The 20559-nt window shown below is 45.1% G+C and overlaps 1 protein-coding gene and 1 long non-coding RNA gene across 3 annotated transcripts; both read right to left on the bottom strand.

Moving 5' to 3' along the window:
* Positions 1–4486: 4486 nt before the first annotated feature.
* On the bottom strand, positions 4487–20410 carry Smkr1 (small lysine rich protein 1). Of its 2 annotated transcripts, XM_052720735.1 has the most exons (5): positions 18222–20410; positions 14050–14191; positions 12535–12676; positions 11257–11814; positions 4487–5015 (listed from the first exon to the last, which is right to left on the bottom strand). In XM_052720735.1, exons 4-5 carry the CDS (start codon positions 11479–11481, stop codon positions 4812–4814), a joined length of 429 nt encoding a protein of 142 aa, XP_052576695.1. In that variant the 5' UTR covers positions 11482–11814; positions 12535–12676; positions 14050–14191; positions 18222–20410; the 3' UTR covers positions 4487–4811. The 2 variants fall into 2 exon arrangements, with proteins under 2 accessions (XP_052576695.1, XP_052576694.1); XM_052720734.1 differs by lacking the exon at positions 18222–20410 and having other exon boundaries at positions 14050–15620.
* LOC128099074 (uncharacterized) lies at positions 6366–11161 on the bottom strand. Its single transcript, XR_008214420.1, has 2 exons — positions 10220–11161; positions 6366–10113 (listed from the first exon to the last, which is right to left on the bottom strand). It is a non-coding gene; the product is annotated as an uncharacterized LOC128099074 (long non-coding RNA).
* Positions 20411–20559: the final 149 nt, after the last annotated feature.

The following is a 20559-nucleotide window of genomic DNA, read 5'->3' as shown; positions in this document are numbered from 1 at the left end:
GACTTGATAGACACCTACAGAACATTTTACCCTAGCACAAGAGAATAATAACCCAAGCACAAGAGAATATACCTTCTTCTCAGCACCCCATGGAATCTTCTCTAAAATTGAACAGATACTCCATCACAAAGCAAATCCCAACAAAATACAAAGATACAAAAAATTTGGAATAACCCCCTATATCTTATCAGATCACCATAGCTTAAAGTTAGAATTCAACAACACAAAATGCAGAAAGCCTACAAACTCATGGAAACTAAATAATGCTTAACTGAATCACCACTGGAACAAGGAAGAAATAAAGAAATTAAAGACTTCCTAGAATTCAATGAAAATGAATGTACAACATACCCAAACTTATGGACACTATGAAAGCAGTGATAACAGGAAAGTTCATAGCTCTAAATGCCCACTTAAAGAAGTTGGAGAAATCTCACACTAGCGACTTAACAGCACATCTGAAAGCTCTAGAACAAAAAGAAGCAAACTCACCCAGGAGGAATAGCCCCGCCAGGAAATAACCGAATTGAGGGCTGAAATCAATAAAATAGAAACAAAGAGAACAAACAAAGAATCAATGAAACAAAGAGTTGGTTCTTTGAGAAAATCAACAAGCTAAACAAACCCTTATCCAAACTAACCAAAAGGCAGAGAGAGAACATCCAAATGAACAAAATAAGAAACGAAAAGAGAGACATAACAACAGACACTGAGGAAATCCAGAGAATTATCAGGTCATACTTCAAAAACCTGTACTCCACAAAATTGGAAAATCTAAAAGAAGTGGACAATTTTCTGGATAGATACCACATACCAAAATATTAAATCAAGACCAGATAAACCATTTAAATAGACCTATAACCCCTAAGGAAATAGAAGCAGTCATTAAAAGTCTCCCAACCAAAAACAAAACAAACAAACAAACAAAAACAAACCCAGAGCTTGATGGTTTCAGCACAGAATTCTACCAGAATTTCAAAGAAGAGCTAATACCAATACTCCTCAAATTGTTCCACACAATAGAAACAGAAGGAACATTTCCAAACTCCTTTTATGAGGCTATAGTTACCCTGATACCTAAATCACACAAAGTTGCAACAAAGAAAGAGAATACAGACCAATCTCCTTCATGAATATTGATGCAAAAATACTCAATAAAATACTGGCAAACCGAATCCAAGGACACATCAAAAAAAAAATCATCCACCATGTTCAAGTAGGCTTCATCCCAGAGATTCAGGGATAGTTCAACATACGAAAATCTGTTAATGTAATCCATCACGTAAACAAACTGAAAGAAAAAAAACCACATGATCATCTCATTAGATGCTGAAAAAGCCTTTGACAAAATCCAACACCCCTTCATGATAAAGGTTCTAGAGAGATCTGGAATACAAGGAACATACCTAAACATAATAAGGGCAATATACAGCAAGCCAACAGCCAACATCAAATTAAATAGAGAGAAACTCAAAGTGATTCCACTAAAATCAGGAACAAGACAAGGCTGTTCACTCTCTCCATATCTATTCAATATAGTACTCAAAGTCCTAGCTAGAGCAATAAGACAACAGAAGAGATCAAGGGTATACATATTGGAAAGGAAGAAGTCAAACTTTCACTATTTGCAGATGATATGATAGTATACACAAAGTGACCCCAAAAATTCTACCAGGGGACTCCTACAGCTGATAAACACCTTTAGTAATGTGGTGGGACACAAGATTAACTCAAAAATATCAGTAGCCCTCCTATATACAAATGATAAGTGGGCTGAGAAAGAAATCAGAGAAACACCACCCTTTACAATAGTCACAAATAATATAAAATACCTTGGAGTAACTCTAACCAAACAAGTGAAAGACCTATAACTTTAAGTCTTTGAAGAAAGAAATTGAAGAAGATAATCAGAAAATGGAAAGATCTCCCATGCTCATGGATAGGTAGGATTAACATAATAAAAATGACAATCTTACCAAAAGCAATCTATAGATTCAATGCAATCCCCATTAAAATCCCAATACAATTCTTCATAGACCTCAAAAGAACAATACTCAACTTCATATGGAAAAACAAAAAACCCAGGTTAGCCAAAACAATCCTGTACAATAAAGGAATTTCTGGAGGCATCACCATCCCTGTCCTCAAGCTCTACTATAGAGCTATAGTAATAAAAACAGCTCGGTATCAGCATAAAAACAGACACATGGACCAATGGAATGGAATTGAAGACCCTGACATTAATCTGCACAAATATGAACATCTGATTTTTGACAAAGAAGCCAAAACTGTACAATGGAAAAAAGAAAGCATTTTCAACAAATGGTGCTGGCATAACTGGATATCAACATGTAGAAGATTGCAAATCTATCTATCATGCACAAAACTCAAGTCCAAGTGGATCAAAGATCTCAACATAAATCCAGTTACACTGAACTTGATAGAAGAGAAAGTGGGAAGTAGCCTTGAATGCATTGGCACAGGAGACCACTTCCTAAATATAACACCAGTAGCACAGACACTGAGAGCAACAATTAATAAATGGGACCTCCTGAAACCAAGAAGTTTCTGTAAGGCAAAGGACAGGGTCAACAAGACAAAACAGAAGCCTACAGAATGGGAAAAGATCTTTACCAACCCCACATCAGATAGAGGGTTGATCTCCAAAATATATAAAGAACTCAAGAAACTAGACATGAAAATACCAAATAATCCATTATTTTTTTAAAAATGGGGTACAGATCTAAACAGAATTCTCAACAGAAGAATCTCAAATGGATGAGATCCATTTAAAGACGTGCTCAACATCCTTAGTCATCAGGGAAATGCAAATCAAAATGACTCTGAGATACTATCTTACACCTGTCAGAATAGCTAAGATCAAAAACACTGAGGACAGCTTATGTTTGAGAGGATGTGGAGTAAGGGGAACACTCCTCCACTGTTGGTGCAAACTTGTACAGCCACTTTAGAAATCAGTATGTCGACTTCTCAGAAAATTGGGAATCAATCTACCTTAAGACCCAGTGATACCACTCTTGGGCATATACCCAAGGATGCTCAATCATACCACAAGGACATTTGCTTAACTATGTTCACAGCAGCATTATTTGTAATAGCCAGAACCTGGAAACAACCTAGATGCCCCTCAACTGAAGAATGGATAAAGAAAATGTAGTACATTTACACAATGGAGTACTACTCAGCAGTAAAAAACAATGGCATCATGAAATTTGCAGGCAAATGTGTGGAACTAGAAAATATCATCCTGAGTGAGGTAACCCAGACTCAGAAAGACAAACACAGTATGTACTCACTTGTAAGTGGATACTAGATGTAAAGCAAAGGATAACCAGACAACAGCCCACAGCTCCAGAGAAGCTAGGGAATGAGGAGGACTCTAAGAGGGATGCATGGATCACCCTGGGAGGGGGAAATAGATGAGATCTCCTGGGTAAATTGGGGGTGGGGAGGCAGTAGAGGGGAAGGGATAGAGGATGAGAACATGAGGAAACAGGATGGTTGAGCTAGGGGATGGGGTGGGAGAGCAAAGAAAGAAATGTCTTGATAGAGGGAGACATCATGAGGATAGGGAGAAACTTGGTGCCAGGGAAGTTCCCAGGAATCCACAAGGATGATCCCAGCTAAGACTACTAGCAATAGTGGAGAGGTCTTGAACTGGCTTACCCCGGTGATCAGATTGGTGAATACCCTAACTGTCATCATAGAGCCTTCATCCAGTAACAGATGGAAGCAGATGCAGAGATCCGCAGGTGAGCACCAGGCCGAGCTCCAGGGTCCAGTCGGAGAGAGAGAAGAGGGATTATATGAGCAAGGGGGGGGTCAAGATCATGATGGGGAAATCCACAGAGACAGCTGACCCAAGCTCGTGGGAACTCCTGAACTCTAGACCGACAGCTGGGGAGCCTGCATGGCTCTGAACTAGACCCACTGCATGTGGGACACAGTTGTGTAGCTTGGTCTGTTTGGGGGCCCCTGGCAGTGTGATCAGGATCCATCCCTGGTGTATGAGCTGGCTTTTTGGAGCCCACTACCTATGGTGGGACACCTTGCTCAGCCTTGATGCAGTGGGGAGAGGCTTGGTCCTGCCTCAACTGAATGTACCAGGCTTTGTTGACTCCCCATGGGAGGCCTTACCCTTTTGGAGGAGTGGGTAGTAGGTGGGTGAGTGGGGATGTGGGGGAGGGCGGGGAGGAGGGATGGGAGGGGAACTGTGGTTGGTATGTAAAATGAATAAAAAAATTTGCTTAAAAAGGGGGAAAGATTAGGGGTAACTTAATGGCAGTGCTCTTCCTGAGTAGAGGCCCCAGGCTCATCCAGCATTAAAAAAACCCCAAAAACCCAAAACCAACCACAGCAGAAAATGCCCAAGAGGAAGGTGTTCACATGGGAGGCTTGTGCTTCCTGCCTCGTCCTCTCTAAACAACCCCTCTCACAAAAGAAAATGACTTATGCAAATGGGAGCTGCCTTTTGAGAACAAGGTTTAATTCAGGTCCAGAACTATGATTATATTACGATAAAAATCACTACCAATGCCAGCGTTGCCTTTAAGAACCACTTGGGTTTGGTTTTTCCGACTACTTCTGAAAAACCAAAGGGAAGCCACCTAGTGTCTGACTTAGCTGTGGCAATAAACATGCATTTACCTTATTTACCCCAGAGAAGTGCACTGGCTACATGTTTCTCGATGTCTCCAGTAGTCTAGTTCACCTGTCAGCATTGAGCTGTCCTGAATGCTTTCTCCCACTTCCTGTTCTTTGAAACCAAGACATGCTTTGAATTCTATCACTTAAATCTTGCTTTTCCCCCTCTTCCCCTTGGGTGCTCCTGGCCAGGTGTAGCCTCGAAGATACAGGCAGTCGGCAACATTGTGGGCGATGTAGTAGAGGTTCAGCATGGCGGCAGGGCTGAGGATGTCCGGTTCCGGCCTCTTCTGCTTCTGCTTCTTCCCGCTAGTCTTGGCCCGGGCTTTCCCTTTCTTCCCTTTACCTGACTTTCAAAGGCAAGTACAGACATGGGAGAAAATTAGTTTCTATCACCTCATCCCCTTGATGGGATTCTCTCCTTTCTTTCTTTTTCTGTTTTTCTTTCTTTTTTCTTTTTGGAGACAGGGTCTCAACCATCTAGACCAGGCTGGCCTTGAACTCACAGAGATCTGCCTGACTCTGCCTCCCAAGTGCTGGGCTCAAAGGCATGTGCCATCAAGCCCTGCCTTGAAGTAATTTTCTACATTCCTTATTGACTTGAAGGGGGAAAAAAGCCTAAAAGGAAAAAAAAAACGAAAACAACAAAAAACAAAACAAAACAAAACAACAACAACAAAGTGCCACAACAAATATGTTTGTATGTTCAAAACAATTCAAAGATTTCCAACAGAGTTGATTAATGTTGGAGGAAATGAAAAAATGCTAATTATTCGGATTTGATGTCTATATGTATATATCTCACATTATTGTATTGCATCCCACAGATATGTACAAATATCCCTTATCATTTTAAAAAATGCTTGCCTGGAGCAGGAGAATCAAATGCAAGCTAGTGTGCCATTCATATTTAAAGAAACCCAACCCAATGGGATGCATGGTGCTTGCACGGCCCTTCCTTGTGTGGCACTTTCTTGCGTTCTTATTTGCATAAGCTTTGAAAAGGCATTTTTGAGGGAGACAGTGAAACCTGTCTGTTAGGTCTGATAATGGCATTTGCTGTGCACATGTCTCGGAGAGGCACACTGAAACTGCAGAGACAAAACAGAAGACTAGTCATTTGCTTTCAAATACTGCAGTTCCCTCTATGCCTACTGAAGAACAGAAACCACAGACAGACCTGGTAAGCTCTTGATACTTTCTGAACCCAAGGAGTGGGCCCATGGGGATTTATTTTATAAACTATTCTTGCATATTTCTGGAGGGGTGCATACTAAAAATTAAACTTAAAGCAACTTATACAGACAGGAGAGTGGTCCATATTTTGGTACTTGTTATGCAAGTACTTTTTACCTAAGCAGTCATGGGATTTAAGTGAGATGTGGATACAGGACAACAGACTCAGTGTCTGAAGCAAGCACCTGGGCAAACGATCCTGCCGTCCTCTTTATCACCACAATGCGCTTCACGGTGGACAGGCACCATTCCTATCTTCAAAATGACACAGCAGGGGCTCAGCAAGGTCACTTGGTAGACGTCCAGTGACAGTCACCAGGCTCAGAGCCCACGCTCTTTGTATGACTAGCTGAAGAGGCCAGGGCTCTCTAGGAACAGTGAGCGGGACTGGCAGTGCACACAACTAAACTGAAGGTCTCTAAGTCCCATGACCACCTCACACATAGAGAAAATGACAGATGGGCGAGCATTACTAAAGTGTCTCTTCTAGTTAGGGGAAGAGGGAGAACATATAAATTATTAGGGCTTAGCAAAGGCTAAATATTTACATACAACAGATATCTTGTTGATTAAATTTCACTTAAATGTCCCAAGTTAAACAAATAAAAGTTGGTGTGTTTACAATACTAAAATGTATTTTTGTCAGGCAAAATGCAGTATATTCCCAGATACTATGTCCAGGATTCTCTCTCTCCAGCATATAGTGCTGCAATAATTAAGGTCCATTAGCAAAACAAAAGCAAAGACCCCAATTAATACTTGAACCACGGCCAGGCGGTGGTGGCGCACGCCTTTAAACCCAGCACTCAGGAGGCAGAGGCAGGTGGATCTCTGTGAGTTCGAGGCCAGCCTGGTCTACAGAGCGAGATCCAGGAAAGGCGCAAAGCTACACAGAGAAACCCTGTCTCGAAAAACCAAAAAAAAAAAAAAAAAAAAAATACTTGAACCACACCAAACAAACAAACAAACAAACAAACAAAAAGCCCTCAAAATTGATCATAGACCTCAACATAAAACCCCAAATCACAAAACCTCTGGAGACCTTTATGACTTTCAGTTTGGCAAAGATTTCTTGGATATGACATCAGAAGGACAACCCATGTGCTGTGGTTTGGCTGTGAAATGTTCCCCATAGGTCTGTGTGTTTGGACACTTCGTTCCCAGCTGGTTGGGACAGGGTGGAGCAGGGCAGGGCAGGGTGGACTTTGAGGCTTTACAGCTGGGCCCCTCTTGCTGCTCTCTTTTCCCTGGTGGCCAGCTGACGTCACACTCCTGTAGCCACGCCTTCCCCACCATGAGGACTGTCTCCTTTGGAACTGTGAGCCAAAAATAAACCCTTTCTTCTCTCAGTTTCGTCACGGTATTCAATCACAGAACAGAAAAAGAAATAACATGTCATGAAGAACAAGCTGCTAAGTTCGCAATCAAAAAGTAAAACATCTGCTTTCCAAAAGAGAATGGAAGCCAAGCCAGAGACTGGGAGAAAATAATTCGAAATCAAGCATATGATAAAGGCCTACCTCCACAATAAAGAACGCTCAAAATACAATAGTAAGAGGGCCACCCAATAAAAATCTGCACAATATTCAAATTTTTCTTTCCTGAAAAAGAGACATGGGACATAAGCTCATAAACAGACTTAACACTGTTAGACATTAGACATATACAATGAAAACTACAAGATACCCAACACACACGGATTAGAATGGCTTGTTATATGACTGACCATATCAAGTGATGGTGAGGAAATGGAGGAGCCGGAACTCTCATTCACTGTTGGTGGAGATTGAAACTGACAGAACTGCTTTGGAAGATAGTCTGGCATTTTCTTTTTAAGTTAAACACACCCCTTGCATTTGACCTAGCCATTCTATTCCTAAAGAAGTGAAAGCATATTCTATTGTACATAACTTCTCAAAGCAGCTTAACCTGTCAGAGCTACAAGCAGAAATGCTCTCAAATGTTTCTCAGCAAATAAATGGGTAAGCATATTGTGGTATAACCATAAAGTGGAACACTACTGAGCAATGAGAAAAGAATAACTACATGAATGAATTTCAAAGTGATTAAGTAAAAAAATGCACATTAGCTGGGCCTGGTGGGTATGCCTTTAATCCCAGCATTCAGGAGGCAGAGGTAGGTGAATTTCTATGAGTTTGGGGTCAGCCTGGTCTATGTAGTGAGTTCCAAGGCAGCTGGGGCTGCATCGTGACAATCTATCTCAGAAGTAGATAAACACATACATAAATAAAAAAGGCAGCCCCCCCCCCAAGCTAATGGTATCTCCTGTATGAAGAACATATTGTAAGCACCTTTACACATTAAGTCACCTCGCCGGCTACCATCCATCCCTTCGGTTGGTTCCCTAAACCCTGTGGCTCCAATCTTGGTCTCAGATCACAATTTAGAGCCTTAAAAACTCCATAAGGAAAACTACTTGGCTACGTCTGTGTTGGCTTTCTTTCTAGCTTCCAAACTTGCCAAGTTCCTCCTGTCTCTGGAGGCCCTGCTTCTTCTGTAGGCTTTTCCCTGTCCTATAGGGCGGCCTTAGGCTTTCATATAACTGAAGGGGAATAATTTGTTTTATCTCTTCCTTCTGACTCTACTCAAATATCACTTCTTTATAAAGACCTCCCCAAGCTCCTGGAGGCACTAGATATGCAGGTCAGTAGTAAAGCCCTTGCCTAGCATGTACAGTGGCCTGGACTCAATTCCCACTACCAGCAAATAAGAAAAACCTCCCTGACATAGTGTCCATTTTTTTCCTGTACCTAGATCATACAACCTCTTACTGTATCATATACGTCAACATATACATCAACAAACAAATGAACATAAAACGGAGTCTATCCCAGGCAAGGTGTTGGTTCCAAGTCCTCACAGAGTCTATCTGTAAAGTGCTCCCTCCACAAGACCTTTGCCTCTGAAGCATCATTTTCTAGCCCCTTTCCTTAGGCATTTACTACTGTATTAGTTACTTTTCTGTTGCTGTGCTAAAACACCATGACCAAAAACGATTTATGGAGGAGCAAGATTACTTCCAGCTTACAAAGGGACATTTCATAACAGTGAGGGAGGCATGGTAGCAGGGGGCCAGGGCAGGAAGCTGGGAGTGAACTGGGAGCGAGGTGAGGCTATGAAATCTCAAAGCCCTTCTACAATGATGTACTTCCTCCAGAAAGGCTGCATACCTCCATAAAGAGCGCTGCCAACGGGGGACCAAGTATTCACATATCTGAGTTTATGGGGACATTTCTCACTGAAAACATTGCAATTAGAGGGTTTGCTTGTGAGCTTACCACCGAATTCCTTAGCCTATACCATTATCTGGTACACCAAATGGATGAACAGGATTTGCTGAGTGAATAAATAAATTGCACCAGATGCTGTGTTGGTTTGGATCTGAAATGTCCCTAACAGGTCCCTGTTTGGATTGTTTATTCCCAAGAGGGCCTTGAGGAGCCTTTAGGAGATGGGGCTAGGTGCCCGAAGCAGGTCATACTCCCTCTGCTTTCTGACCTGCCACCATGTGAACAGCTACAGTCAGACCACTGCCATGAACTTTGCCATGCCTTCTCCACTATGAGGGATGGAACTTGAGAGTGTAAACCTGAATAAGCTTAGCTGCTAAACTGTTTCTTCAGGTATTTGGTCCTAGCCACCTGAAAAGGAATTAATATAGATGCAATGCAGGTACAGAGTGCAGAAGAGAAACAAGTATTTCTGTTGTTCTCAAGTTCAAGATGTCCTTTTCATTCATTCAACAAGTATTTCCAAACTCCTACTGTGTCCCTGTCTCTGTACTAGAGACAGAGGAGAGTCCTGTCCTCATGAGGCTCAGTCCAGTGAGGGAAAAAGACACCCGCCTTTTATCACACACACATTGATGAAACAACCACGCTGGGAAAGAGGGGCCTAGGAGCATCTGGCATCATGGCAGGACAGGCAGAAATATAAGGCATGGTCCTGGAGAGTAGGCCGAAAGGTCACAGGATTTGTAAGCAGAATGAACAGCCCAACAGGACGTGGAGGCTGGAGAGACCCAATGAGATCAGAGTGTCTGTCCACAGACAAATGGGTGATGGCGGGGTGGGGAATCGAGTCTGGCAAGGGAGTGCAGAGCAGCTCAGGCCTTTGGGCTGTAAACTAGCAAGTTGGACATCTCAAAGCAGAGGGAAACTTTGTAAATCATTCAGCTTCCCTTTCCTGCGTCTGGAAAGAAAACAGCAGCAATATATAAATTTAAGTCAAGAGACACGGCACTTTTACTTAATGCTATACTGAGTTTCAGAAGGAAGTGGAAGGACCAAGGACTTACCAAACACACTCCCACATTGCAGGTTAAAGGGAAAGCAGGACCGGCAGGACGCCTGACATGAGGTGCAAAGGGTTATGGGAGCTGACCGAACAAGAGGAAGCAGGAGGCATTTCTAGTGTAGGAGATGAAAAGATGAGTAACCCAGGTAGGGTAGTTACAAGGACATCTTCGGAAGAACATAGGTCTAGTGCGGGGAATGCTTTTTTTAAAGCAGAAATGGTAATATGATAAATGTGCCAGCAATTGAGGCCTCTTTACCATGGGTGCTGAGCGGCAAGTTCCGACAGCGCAGACTTCACTTAGCGGCTAACAGTGAGTCCCTGAGGACTGTGGAAAGGGACAACAAAACCAAAGCCATTCTAGAAAGAAAAATGAGACTGGGAAGAGGTCACCAACTGCAGGATGCGGGCTGAAGAACAGGAATACTGGCAGAAGTGGGGGTAAGGAAGGGTGGGGTTAGGTGTAGTATGGACGCCCCCATCTCCTTCCAGGGCCAACCTTACTTTCTACAAAGAATCCCACCCTGCAGCTCAGAGCAGCCTGGACAGTCCCTATTGGCAATATACTTAAGTTTTGGGGTTCCAGACCTCGTCGCTGATCTCCCTCTATTTTCCACACGCCAAAGCATCTTTTAGGAGCCAAAGAAACAGCCCAGGACCAAGGGGCGAAAACCGTCTCACAGAAAGGGTGCAGCCTGAACCTGCTGCTGCCGTCCAGCAGATGCAGACTGCCTTAAGTCCCTCTCAGACCGCTCCCCCTCCCACGACACGCTGGGTAGAACTGTACCCGGCGGCGCCGATGACAGAAGACGAGGTGGAAGCTCTAAGGCTACCGGGGTTAAAGGCGAGCGCTGGCGAACCTCTCCCACTTCAAGATGCATAATCCCACGGCCGTTTCTTTCTCATCTGAGCAGGTGATTGTTAACACCAGTCCCCAGTCTCGAAAGTCAGACCCCACATCCCCCCGCACCCCCACTCCCGGCGTCGAGGTCCCCGCGCCCCGTCCTGCCGCTCCCCTGGCCCCCACCACGCTCTCACCTGCGCATTGCCGCCTGCCCCCGCCGTGGCCTCAGTTGGGTGCCCTCGCCGTGTGCGGGGGCACAGATGCTTTTGGGGGAGCTGGGCGGGCTCAGCAAGCTGCCAGCCACTGGGCCGCTGGTCAAGGCCCGGCTCACCGGATTCTAGGGGCTGGGCGGCGCGGTACTCAGAGAACAACTTGCAGACCACTTGGGTCTTGCTCACCACCGCCTCCCAACCACGCATTGTTTACTGTTGCTAAGGTACCGGGGCGGGGCGTGCAACAATTGGGCGGAGCCTGGCTGGCCTTCCTACGCCGAGGGCTCTGTGTTCGTGCTCTGATTTGGCTGCGGACTGGGCTGTCGCTTTTCGCTTTTCTTCGCTGCTGTTGACAATGGCTGCGAACCCCAACTAGGCGCTGACTAAGATAGTTTTGCCCCTGGCGGGGCGACTGGGCGGGGCACGAAGAGAAGAGGCGGGCCACCCAGATACGCAGCTTTGCCTTTGGGTGGGAGAGGCTAGGGAGAGAGAGCAGGCTAAACCACTCTCTGGAAACCACCGCAAACTCCTTGACCTCTCCTGGAAAACAAGAATAAGGTCTCTGAGGGTTGAAGTGAAGAAAAGTCGGTTTTAAAAAAAAAAAAAAAGTCTGGTACAGGCAGGAGGAGAGGAAGGTGGGGCAGGGTTCTTATATTCTGGGTGGGATTGATCTTGTGACTTCACCCTCTTCTCCTAGAATGCGTTTAGGGCACAATTCTTGCTTTTTATAACTCTCACCATTCCATTTTATTCACTAAGTGGTTATTATATGTTTGCCAAGTGCCTGACTCCCCGCTTGCCGTGGGGATTCAGCATCCAACATGGGGCAAGGTTCTTGAAGGTAAATGTTGGAGGAGGGAGGGGGGAACAGAGTTAAGCGGAAGGGTGTGAAATGAAATGAAATTGGCCACAACTAAAAGTGATAGGTGCAAAGAGCTGGCGGTTAAGAGCACTGGCTCATGCAGGGGACCCCAGTGTGGTCGCAGCACCCGCATGGCAGGTGGGCGACACACCACTTCCTGTTGCCTGCAAGTGGAGATAAAGGACACTTGGCTACTTCCTCAGCATCATGTCTGCCTGCTCGCCACCATGTTGCACTATGAAGATAATGGACTAAAACTCTAAAAATGTAAGCCACACCAACTGAATGTTTTTCCTTTACAAGAGTTGCCGTGGTCATGGTGTCTCTTCACAGCAATAGAAACCCTAACTAAGACATACACATAAAATAATAAAAATATATCTTTAAGAAAAACTCACCTTTGGGGCTTGGAGACATGGCTCAGAAGTTCAGGGCACTCGTTGCTCTTGCAGAGGACTGGAGTTCGATTCCCATCAACCACATGGTGGTTCACAACCCTCTGTAACTCCAATTCTAGGGAATCTGATGTCCTCCTCAGACCTCCATGGTCACCAAGCACACACATGGTGCACATACATACATGCAGGCAAAACATACATAACATAAAATGAATAGATCTAATAAAGATGTTTTTAAAGCGATAGGTGCTTTTCAGTCAGTTGCACTGCTTTGCCGTGCTGGGGCTCGAGCCCCGGCCTCTGCAGGCTAAGCAGGCGTCTCACCGAGGAGCCACCCCTTCAGCCCTTCAGCCTCTGCACATTCCGTCTAGATTAGTGATTTGGGAGGGCTTTCTGAGGAGGGAATGTCAGAACCGAGGTCTAGATGGCAAGAAGCAGTCAACTCCTGTCAAAATCATGGGCAGGACGTTGTAAACCCAGGGTAGAGGAGGAGGGTGAACCATGAAACAGGGCGAAAGTCCTGAAAGGCTCAAGCAAGGGTAAGTTTTGCTAGCTTTTCTCTGGACTGGTTAATGAAATGATTTCTGAAAGGGAGTATATTTGTTCTTTGGAGTTTTCATTGATAAGACTATGTTTTGTCTGGCAGTTTTTTTTTTTTCACGAATTTATGTATCCTTGATGTGGTAAATCCCACTCATGTTTTCTCCTTTGTGGACTGGATTTTTTTTTGTTTTGTTTTGTTTTGTTTTGTTTTTCAAGACAGGGTTTCTCTGTGTAGTTTTGGTGCCTGTCCTGGAACTCACTCTCTAGACCAGGTTGGCCTCGAACTCACAGAGATCCACCTGCCTCTGCCTCCCGAGTGCTGGGATTGAAGGCGTGCACCACCACCGCCCGGCACTGACTCTTCTTTTTAAAGATTTATTTATTTTACGTTATGAGTGCTCTATCTGCATGTATGCCTGCAGGCCAGAAGAGGGCATCAGATCCCACTATAGATGGTTGTGAGCCACCATGTGGGTGCTGGGAATTGAACTCAGGTCCTCTGGAAGAGCAGCCAGGGCTCTGAACCGCCGAGCCGTCTCTCCAGCTCCGTGGACTGGCTCTTAATCCAAGGATCTGGGGTGGCCCACTTTCCCTGGCTGTACTTCTCTGTTTTTCTTTCCAACTTTCCAAGGTTAACCCTATGGGGAATCATTCCAAAATTTGTTCCCCCTTTTCATGTGATCAACAACTTTATGGTTGTGGTGGTGATGCCATGGTGAAGTATATATAAGGCCAAGAAGAAAATTTGGGAGTGATGATGGGGTGGTTTGAATGGTAATAGCCCCCATAAGCTCATGTATTTGAATGGCTGGTTCTTAGTGGGTGGAACTGTTTTGGGAAGGATTAAGAAGTGTGGTCTTGCTGTCACTGGGGGTGGACTTTTGAGGTTTCAAAGTCCATGCCAGACCCAGCCCTCCCTCCCTCTGCCTCCAACTTGTGAATAAGATGTGAGTGCTCCAGCACCATGCCTACCTGCCTGCTGCTGTGCTCCCCGCCGTGATGTGCTCCCCGCCGTGATGATCATGGACTCTGCCGAAACTGTAAGCAAGCCTCCCATGAAATGCTTTCTTCCCTCAGTTATTCACTGTGTCTCTTCACAGCAATAGAACAGTGCCTGAGACAGACGGTGATAGACTTTATTCTGAGGGAGGCAATACTTACACAAATTGAGGGCTCACTACATTATCTGAATAGCTCGGAGCAAAATGGAAATATAGAGAGCAAGAAAAGAAACCATTAAAGAATACTCAACTAGCCGGGCAGTGGGAGCGCACGCCTTTGATCCCAGCACTCGGGAGGCAGAGGCAGGCAGATCTCTGTGAGTTCGAGGCCAGCCTGGTCTACAAAGCGAGATCCAGGAAAGGCGCCAAAAGTACACAGAGAAACCCTGTCTCAAAACAAAAACAAAAACAAAAACAAAAAACAAAACAAACAAACAAAGAAAAACCAGAAAGAATGCTCAGCTATACAACTTGTCCCTCCCCACCTCAGCTCCTGACTCTCCCGGGTCTCCGTATAGTACTACACACCCCAGTGAGCCCCAACTGTCCCTTGCACCACACCCTGCCCAGCCTGACTTTGCCTGCTGTTCCACCTCTCTCCCAGATCACTGCTCGGCTTGAGCTGTCTTTGCCTGGGCTGCTGCCGTCCCGCCATCCCACTACCCCTTTGGTTTCGACACTCCTTTGTAGTTTAAAGCACGGATTTAAACGTGGGCCACTCATTTTCGAAATCCACCGGTGGCTATGTCCTACCAAGAGCTAGGACTGCTTTGGTTTGGCCTCTGTGGCTTTTCATAATCCCTCAGTCTGCTTTTCTAGCTCTCTTCTCCACACACAACAGACTTTATTTTTGTCACACTCATTCCCCTCTGGGGTTTTGTGGTACCGTCACACCTCTTGGCCTCTGCTGCCCCTTCTACCTTGAAGGTCCTATTGATCGGAAGCCTTGTTGACGGCGAAGGTCTGGCAAACCGTACCACCTCTGGAGCAAAGCTCTTGCCTGTCAGACTGGCCTGGGTCTCTGCTGCAACTATGTTAGGTACACATTTGCTCACTTGCCTTCTCCACAGGGAGCAGCATCTCTTAGGGGCATGATTATATGCTGCGATAGTGATGACAGACAAGGAGCACGTTTCCTGAGTCAGTGGGAAGTATTGTCCCTTCCTTGTACCACTGGCTACTTCCTGCTCACTGACCTCTGAGCCTGAGTTCCTGGAAGACGCAGAAGCCATTTTCTGTTGCTATAAGAGACCCAAGGTTAGGGATAACAACAGATTTATTTAGCACACAGTTTTGGAGACTGAAAGGTCAGGAGTTCCTTCAGTTTGTCCTTTTGTGGGGTCGTAATGGTAGATGGCATCAGGACAGGGATGCATCACAGAATGCAGTAAGAGAGGGAGCCAGAAATACTTAGTGGTCAGGCTCACTCTTTATAACAATCCAGTCTTTCCTTCTATTTCTTCTCTTTGCCTCCTGAGTGCTGAGATTACAAGTGTGTGCCACCGTGTCTGCCTTAAGAAGAGCTGGCAAGCTTTCTACTTCTCTTCCTTTCTTTCTTCCTTCCTTCCTTCCTTCCTTCCTTTCTTTCTTTCTTTCTTTCTTTCTTTCTTTCTTTCTTTCTTTTCTTTCTTTCTTTCTTTCTTTCTTTCTATTTATTTAATGTGCACATTTGTCTGTGTGAGGGTGTCAAGTCCCCTGGAACTGGAGTCACAGATATTTGTGAGCTCCCATGTGGGTGCTGGGAATTGAACCCGGGTCTTCTGCAAGAGCAGCCAGTGCTCTTAACCTCTGAGCCGTCTCTCCAGTCCCTATTTTTCTTTCTTATAGTGCTGGGGACCTAGCTCTGAGCGGCATCTCTAGCCCAAGAGTCCACTCTTGGAAGAACTACCTAAATACCAGTGACCTAACTAACTTCTAATAGGCCCCACTTCTTTTTAATTTTAATTTTTTACATTTATTTGTATATGCGTGTGAGCGTTTGCCAATGTGGAGGTCAGAGGACAGCTGTGGGAGATGGTATTTTCTTTCTTCCCTATGGGTACCACTCAGTCTTCAATTTTGTGCTAAGTGCCTTTACCTAGTACCATCTTGCCATCTCTGGTTTTGAGACAGGATTTCATCACGTAGCCCTGGGTGGGCTGAGACTCACTGTGTAAACCAGGTTGTGATTGAACCCATGAATGTTTCTCCTGAGTACTGGGGCCTTGGTCTATTTTTTTTTTTCTTTTTTGAGAGGGTTTTGCTATGAATACTCACTCCAAAGGAAAATGTTGGCGGAAGAGAGGAAGGGTGGATATGATGTAAATACAGTGTGCTTATGTATGAAATTCTCAAGTTCGAATTTAGAAAATCAAACAAAAACGCCATTTATCTTACGTTCTTCCTGTCTCAGCCCCTTGAGTGCTTGGAGTCTGGGATTATGCCATGGTGCCTAGCCCACCACCTCAGTATTGCTACACTGGACATCAAGCTTCTAACACATGACCTTTTCAGGGACACATGCCATATTCAAACTGTAGCATTTCCCCTAGTCTCCCACTTGTTTCTGGGATCTGCATCATGCCCCTGGCTCAGCTCACACTTGTGTAAACATCCCATATCTATCTGCCTCTTGCTGCACTCCAAGTGGGGCCTGATCTCCAAGCCCTGTCCTCAGTACCATGTCCTCTCTCAGTAACCCACACTCACCTGAGTGAGTCTAGTGATGTCATCTTGCAGGATAAATAGTCTCTGTAATGACGGATGACCTCTGTCTGCGCCCAGTCTTCAGCCCTCATGACCCCTGTACTACTTTCCTCCTCCTGGTCCATTATCAGGGGTACCACGCCCTCCCGTTACCAGCCCTTTGTCTTCGCTGACTCATTTCCATCTGTCTTGAAGGAAGCCATCACCCTAGGCCTGGGTGCCCTTTGGAAAGCACTTGTATCAAACCCTCCCTTGACATGCTCGTCATGACGGACTTCCGCCCTTTCAGCACTGTAGGTGACACTAAGAGAATCCTGACAGCAGGCAGCTGGTGAGCATGCCACACATGCCATGGCATCGCTTCAACCAGTGAAACCGCTTCTGCTGTGGGCTGAAGTTTCTCAGTCTGAGAAGGACTAACTTGAACCAGATTCATTCCACTGAGTCAAAGCCCTTGCTTTCTGTCCCGTTTGCTTTCTATTGCTGTGATAAGCACCATGACCAAAGAGCAGCTTCGAGGAGGATGGGGTTGATTTGGCTTATAAACATTCCGATCAGTGACGGACTCATCATTGAGAGAAGTCAGAGCAGGACCTCATGCAGGAACAGAGGCAGGAATGGAGGAACATTGCTCACTGGCTTGCTTCTAGAACCCAGAACCACCTTCCCAAGGGTGGCACCACCCACAGTGGGTGAGCCCTCCCCCATCAATCATTAACCAAGACAATGCCCCACAGATTGCTACAGCCAATCTGACGGAAGCAAGTCCTTGAGATTCCCTCTTCCCGGATATGTATAGGTTTGTGTCAAGTTGGCAGACCAGACCAGCACCCTCTTTCACCTGAGCTGCTAACCACCAAACTGACTCAGGAAGGTGCTCTGGACTGGAGGCCAGAGATGTAGATTTGTCTTATTACATAATAGTTGTGGAATTTGGAACAACTCTCCGAATTGTGTTTCCTTTTTTTTTTTTTTTTTTTTTTGATTTTTCGAGACAGGGTTTCTCTGTGTAGCTTTGCGCCTTTCCTGGAACTCACTTGGTAGCCCAGGCTGGCCTCGAACTCACAGAGATCCGCCTGGCTCTGCCTCCCGAGTGCTGGGATTAAAGGCGTGTGCCACCACCGCCCGGCCGAATTGTGTTTCTTATAGTTTCCTATGAGGATGATAGGGCAGCATAAAAGTGAAAATGCCTTGGAATTTAATGTCTTTCCATGAGCCCTACTTTAAAAGATATAGGACGTAACTAGAGAGATGGCTCAGCTGTTAAGAGCTCATGCTACAATTACAGAAGCCCTGGGTTTGATTCCAGGCATCCACACAACAGCTCACAACCATCTGCAACTCCAGTTCTAGGGTAAATGCCCTCTCTGGCCTCCAGAGTAGCAGACATGCATTGATGCATATACATACATACACTTATAAGTAAAAATAAGCCAGTCTTTAAAAAAGATACTTAACCTGAAGTACAAGAAAGTATGATCTTCCAGTGGGGTGTAAAATGGTCTCATGGCAATTGGAAGAACTTCAATGGCAGGACTTTCTTCGCTGGCAGGTTAGTTAGCCTTCACACAGGAAGAGCCTTGTTACTGATCTAGGAGGAGGGAGGTGAGCTGCTAAGGTGTAGAGCAGAATGGAGCTTTAGTATGACACACTGAAGGTTATTGGTAGAATCAAAGGATGGTGTCATTGACTATCTATTATGCATTCTCTTTAGTGCCAGATCATTTAAGAATCTCCTGTGGGGGCTGGAGAGATGGCTCAGTGGTCAAGAGCACTGGCTGCTCTTCCAGAGGTTCAATTCCCAGCACCCACATGACCTCTCACAACTGTCTGTAACTCCAGTTCCAGGGGATCTGATACTTTCACACCAATGCACATAAAATAAATTATTAAAAAAAAAAAAAAAAGGCCGGGCAGTGGTGGCGCACGCTTTTAATTCTAACACTCGGGAGGCAGAGGCAGGTGGATCTCTGTTAGTTCGAGGCCTCTGGTCTACAAAGCGAGTTCCAGGAAAGGCACAAAGCTACAGAGAAACCCTGTCTCGAAAAACCAAAAAAAAAGAATCTCTTGGGGCTGAGGTGGTACTCGGTGGCGTAGTACTTGCCTAGAATCTCTTGGGGCTAAGGTGTGCTCGGTGGCGGAGTACTCGCCTACATGCATAAAGCCCCTTGCCACAAAAAGTAAAAGGACTCATTTGGAGTCAGGTGTGCTGTCACATTTTTGTAATCCCAGCATGTGGGAGGCTGGAGAGTTCGAATCTAGCCTAGGCTACATAGTGAAACTGTATCTCAAATAATTAAATAAAAATAAATAAAACCCCATAATGTTGAGGACTTAAAATAGAGTGTTTTTTCCCCCACAAGAACTGAACAAATCCTACAATGTAAATGGGAGGATGTTAAATTTGGATAGCTATTGAATCTCACTTCAGCAAAGCTATGGTTCATTTTATCTATTTATGAATACACATCTTTATGCCTTCTTTATAAATAGTAAAAACTAACTGTGCTCTTGTTAAAAAACATGACCAGAATTGAAGCATGCATTCTTGGAATAGCTAAATTTGGGAGTGTTTTCCCACTATCTTTCTTAGAAGTTAGACTTGGAAATCCCACTTTTGTCCTTTCTTCTCTATTCCTCCCTCCCTTCCCTCCTTTTTCCTTTTCATTTCATAAAGTGTTCATTTCACAGAGAACCTCATATCCATCGTAGTCCTCATGCTGGAGAGGAAGAGGCCAGCAAACCACCACCAACAACCACAGCAGTGTCTTCTGGAGGAAGCTCCCCCTGGTCAGCCAGTCGGGTTCTGGCAACAAGGGCCTCAGGTGCAGTGAGGCCAGCTGGGGTGGACCTCCGGAGGAACAGCAAGAGCTCGGATCAGCAAATTGTGGGAAGGGATGGAGTTCATAATTTGGAGTTGAAGGGCCTTAAATCTTTTGTAAATCCTAATTCTGCTGACACAGCACAAAAGCAATGCCCTAGAACATCTACATGAACGGACATGGCTGCACTCCAAAGCTTTGTGGAAAGGGAAACTTGAATTCCATGGAAGTGTCCTGTCAGAAAATATTTTTCTTCATTGGGTTTCCCCCCTCAGTCACTTAAAAATGTGAAACCAGGTTGGTGGTATGGCTCAGTAGGTGGAATTCTTACCTCGTATGCATGAAGCTGTGAGTTCGATCCCCAGCACCACATAATGTGGTCATAGTGGCATACGTTGCTAATCTCAGTACTTAGACAGTGGAGGCAGGGGGATCAGAAATTCAAGGTCAGGGCTAAAAATTGGCTCAGTCTGTAAAATGCTTGTTGCTCAAGCATGGATTTAGATCTGCAGCAAGCATGTAAAAGATTTGATAACCTTTGGCCTCCACACGTGCAAACACACACACACACACACACACACACACACACACACACACACACACACACACACACAAAACCATGTACCTCCACCTAAAAAGCTCAAGGTCATCCTGGTGACATAGTGAGTTTGAGACCAGATGGACCTACAAGAGAATCTGTCGGAAAAACCAAAACCCAAAGAACCAAAAGACATAAAAACCTTACCTCATTCATGACTTGTACAAAAACCAATGTAGAGAACTGAAGTGCTCTTTATTCCTCGTGGGTGGGGGCCCTTTGAGAGGGAGAGACATAAAATAAGTCACAAATTATCTCTCAGTGATGTTTAGCAGGCATTATCTCGGCCCTCACACGTTTAACCCTTACAGCCAGCGACGGTAGCCGTGGCAGTGGGTTTCCATCACTGTGACAAATTGCCTGAGACGGTCAGCTT

The sequence above is a fragment of the Peromyscus californicus genome, unplaced genomic scaffold, assembly GCF_007827085.1.
Source record: "Peromyscus californicus insignis strain IS unplaced genomic scaffold, ASM782708v3 Scaffold_6__1_contigs__length_162567912, whole genome shotgun sequence".
In the NCBI taxonomy this organism is placed as follows: domain Eukaryota; kingdom Metazoa; phylum Chordata; class Mammalia; order Rodentia; family Cricetidae; genus Peromyscus; species Peromyscus californicus.
Note: the sequence above shows the minus strand (reverse complement) of the source record. Positions and strands in the feature narration are given on the sequence as shown.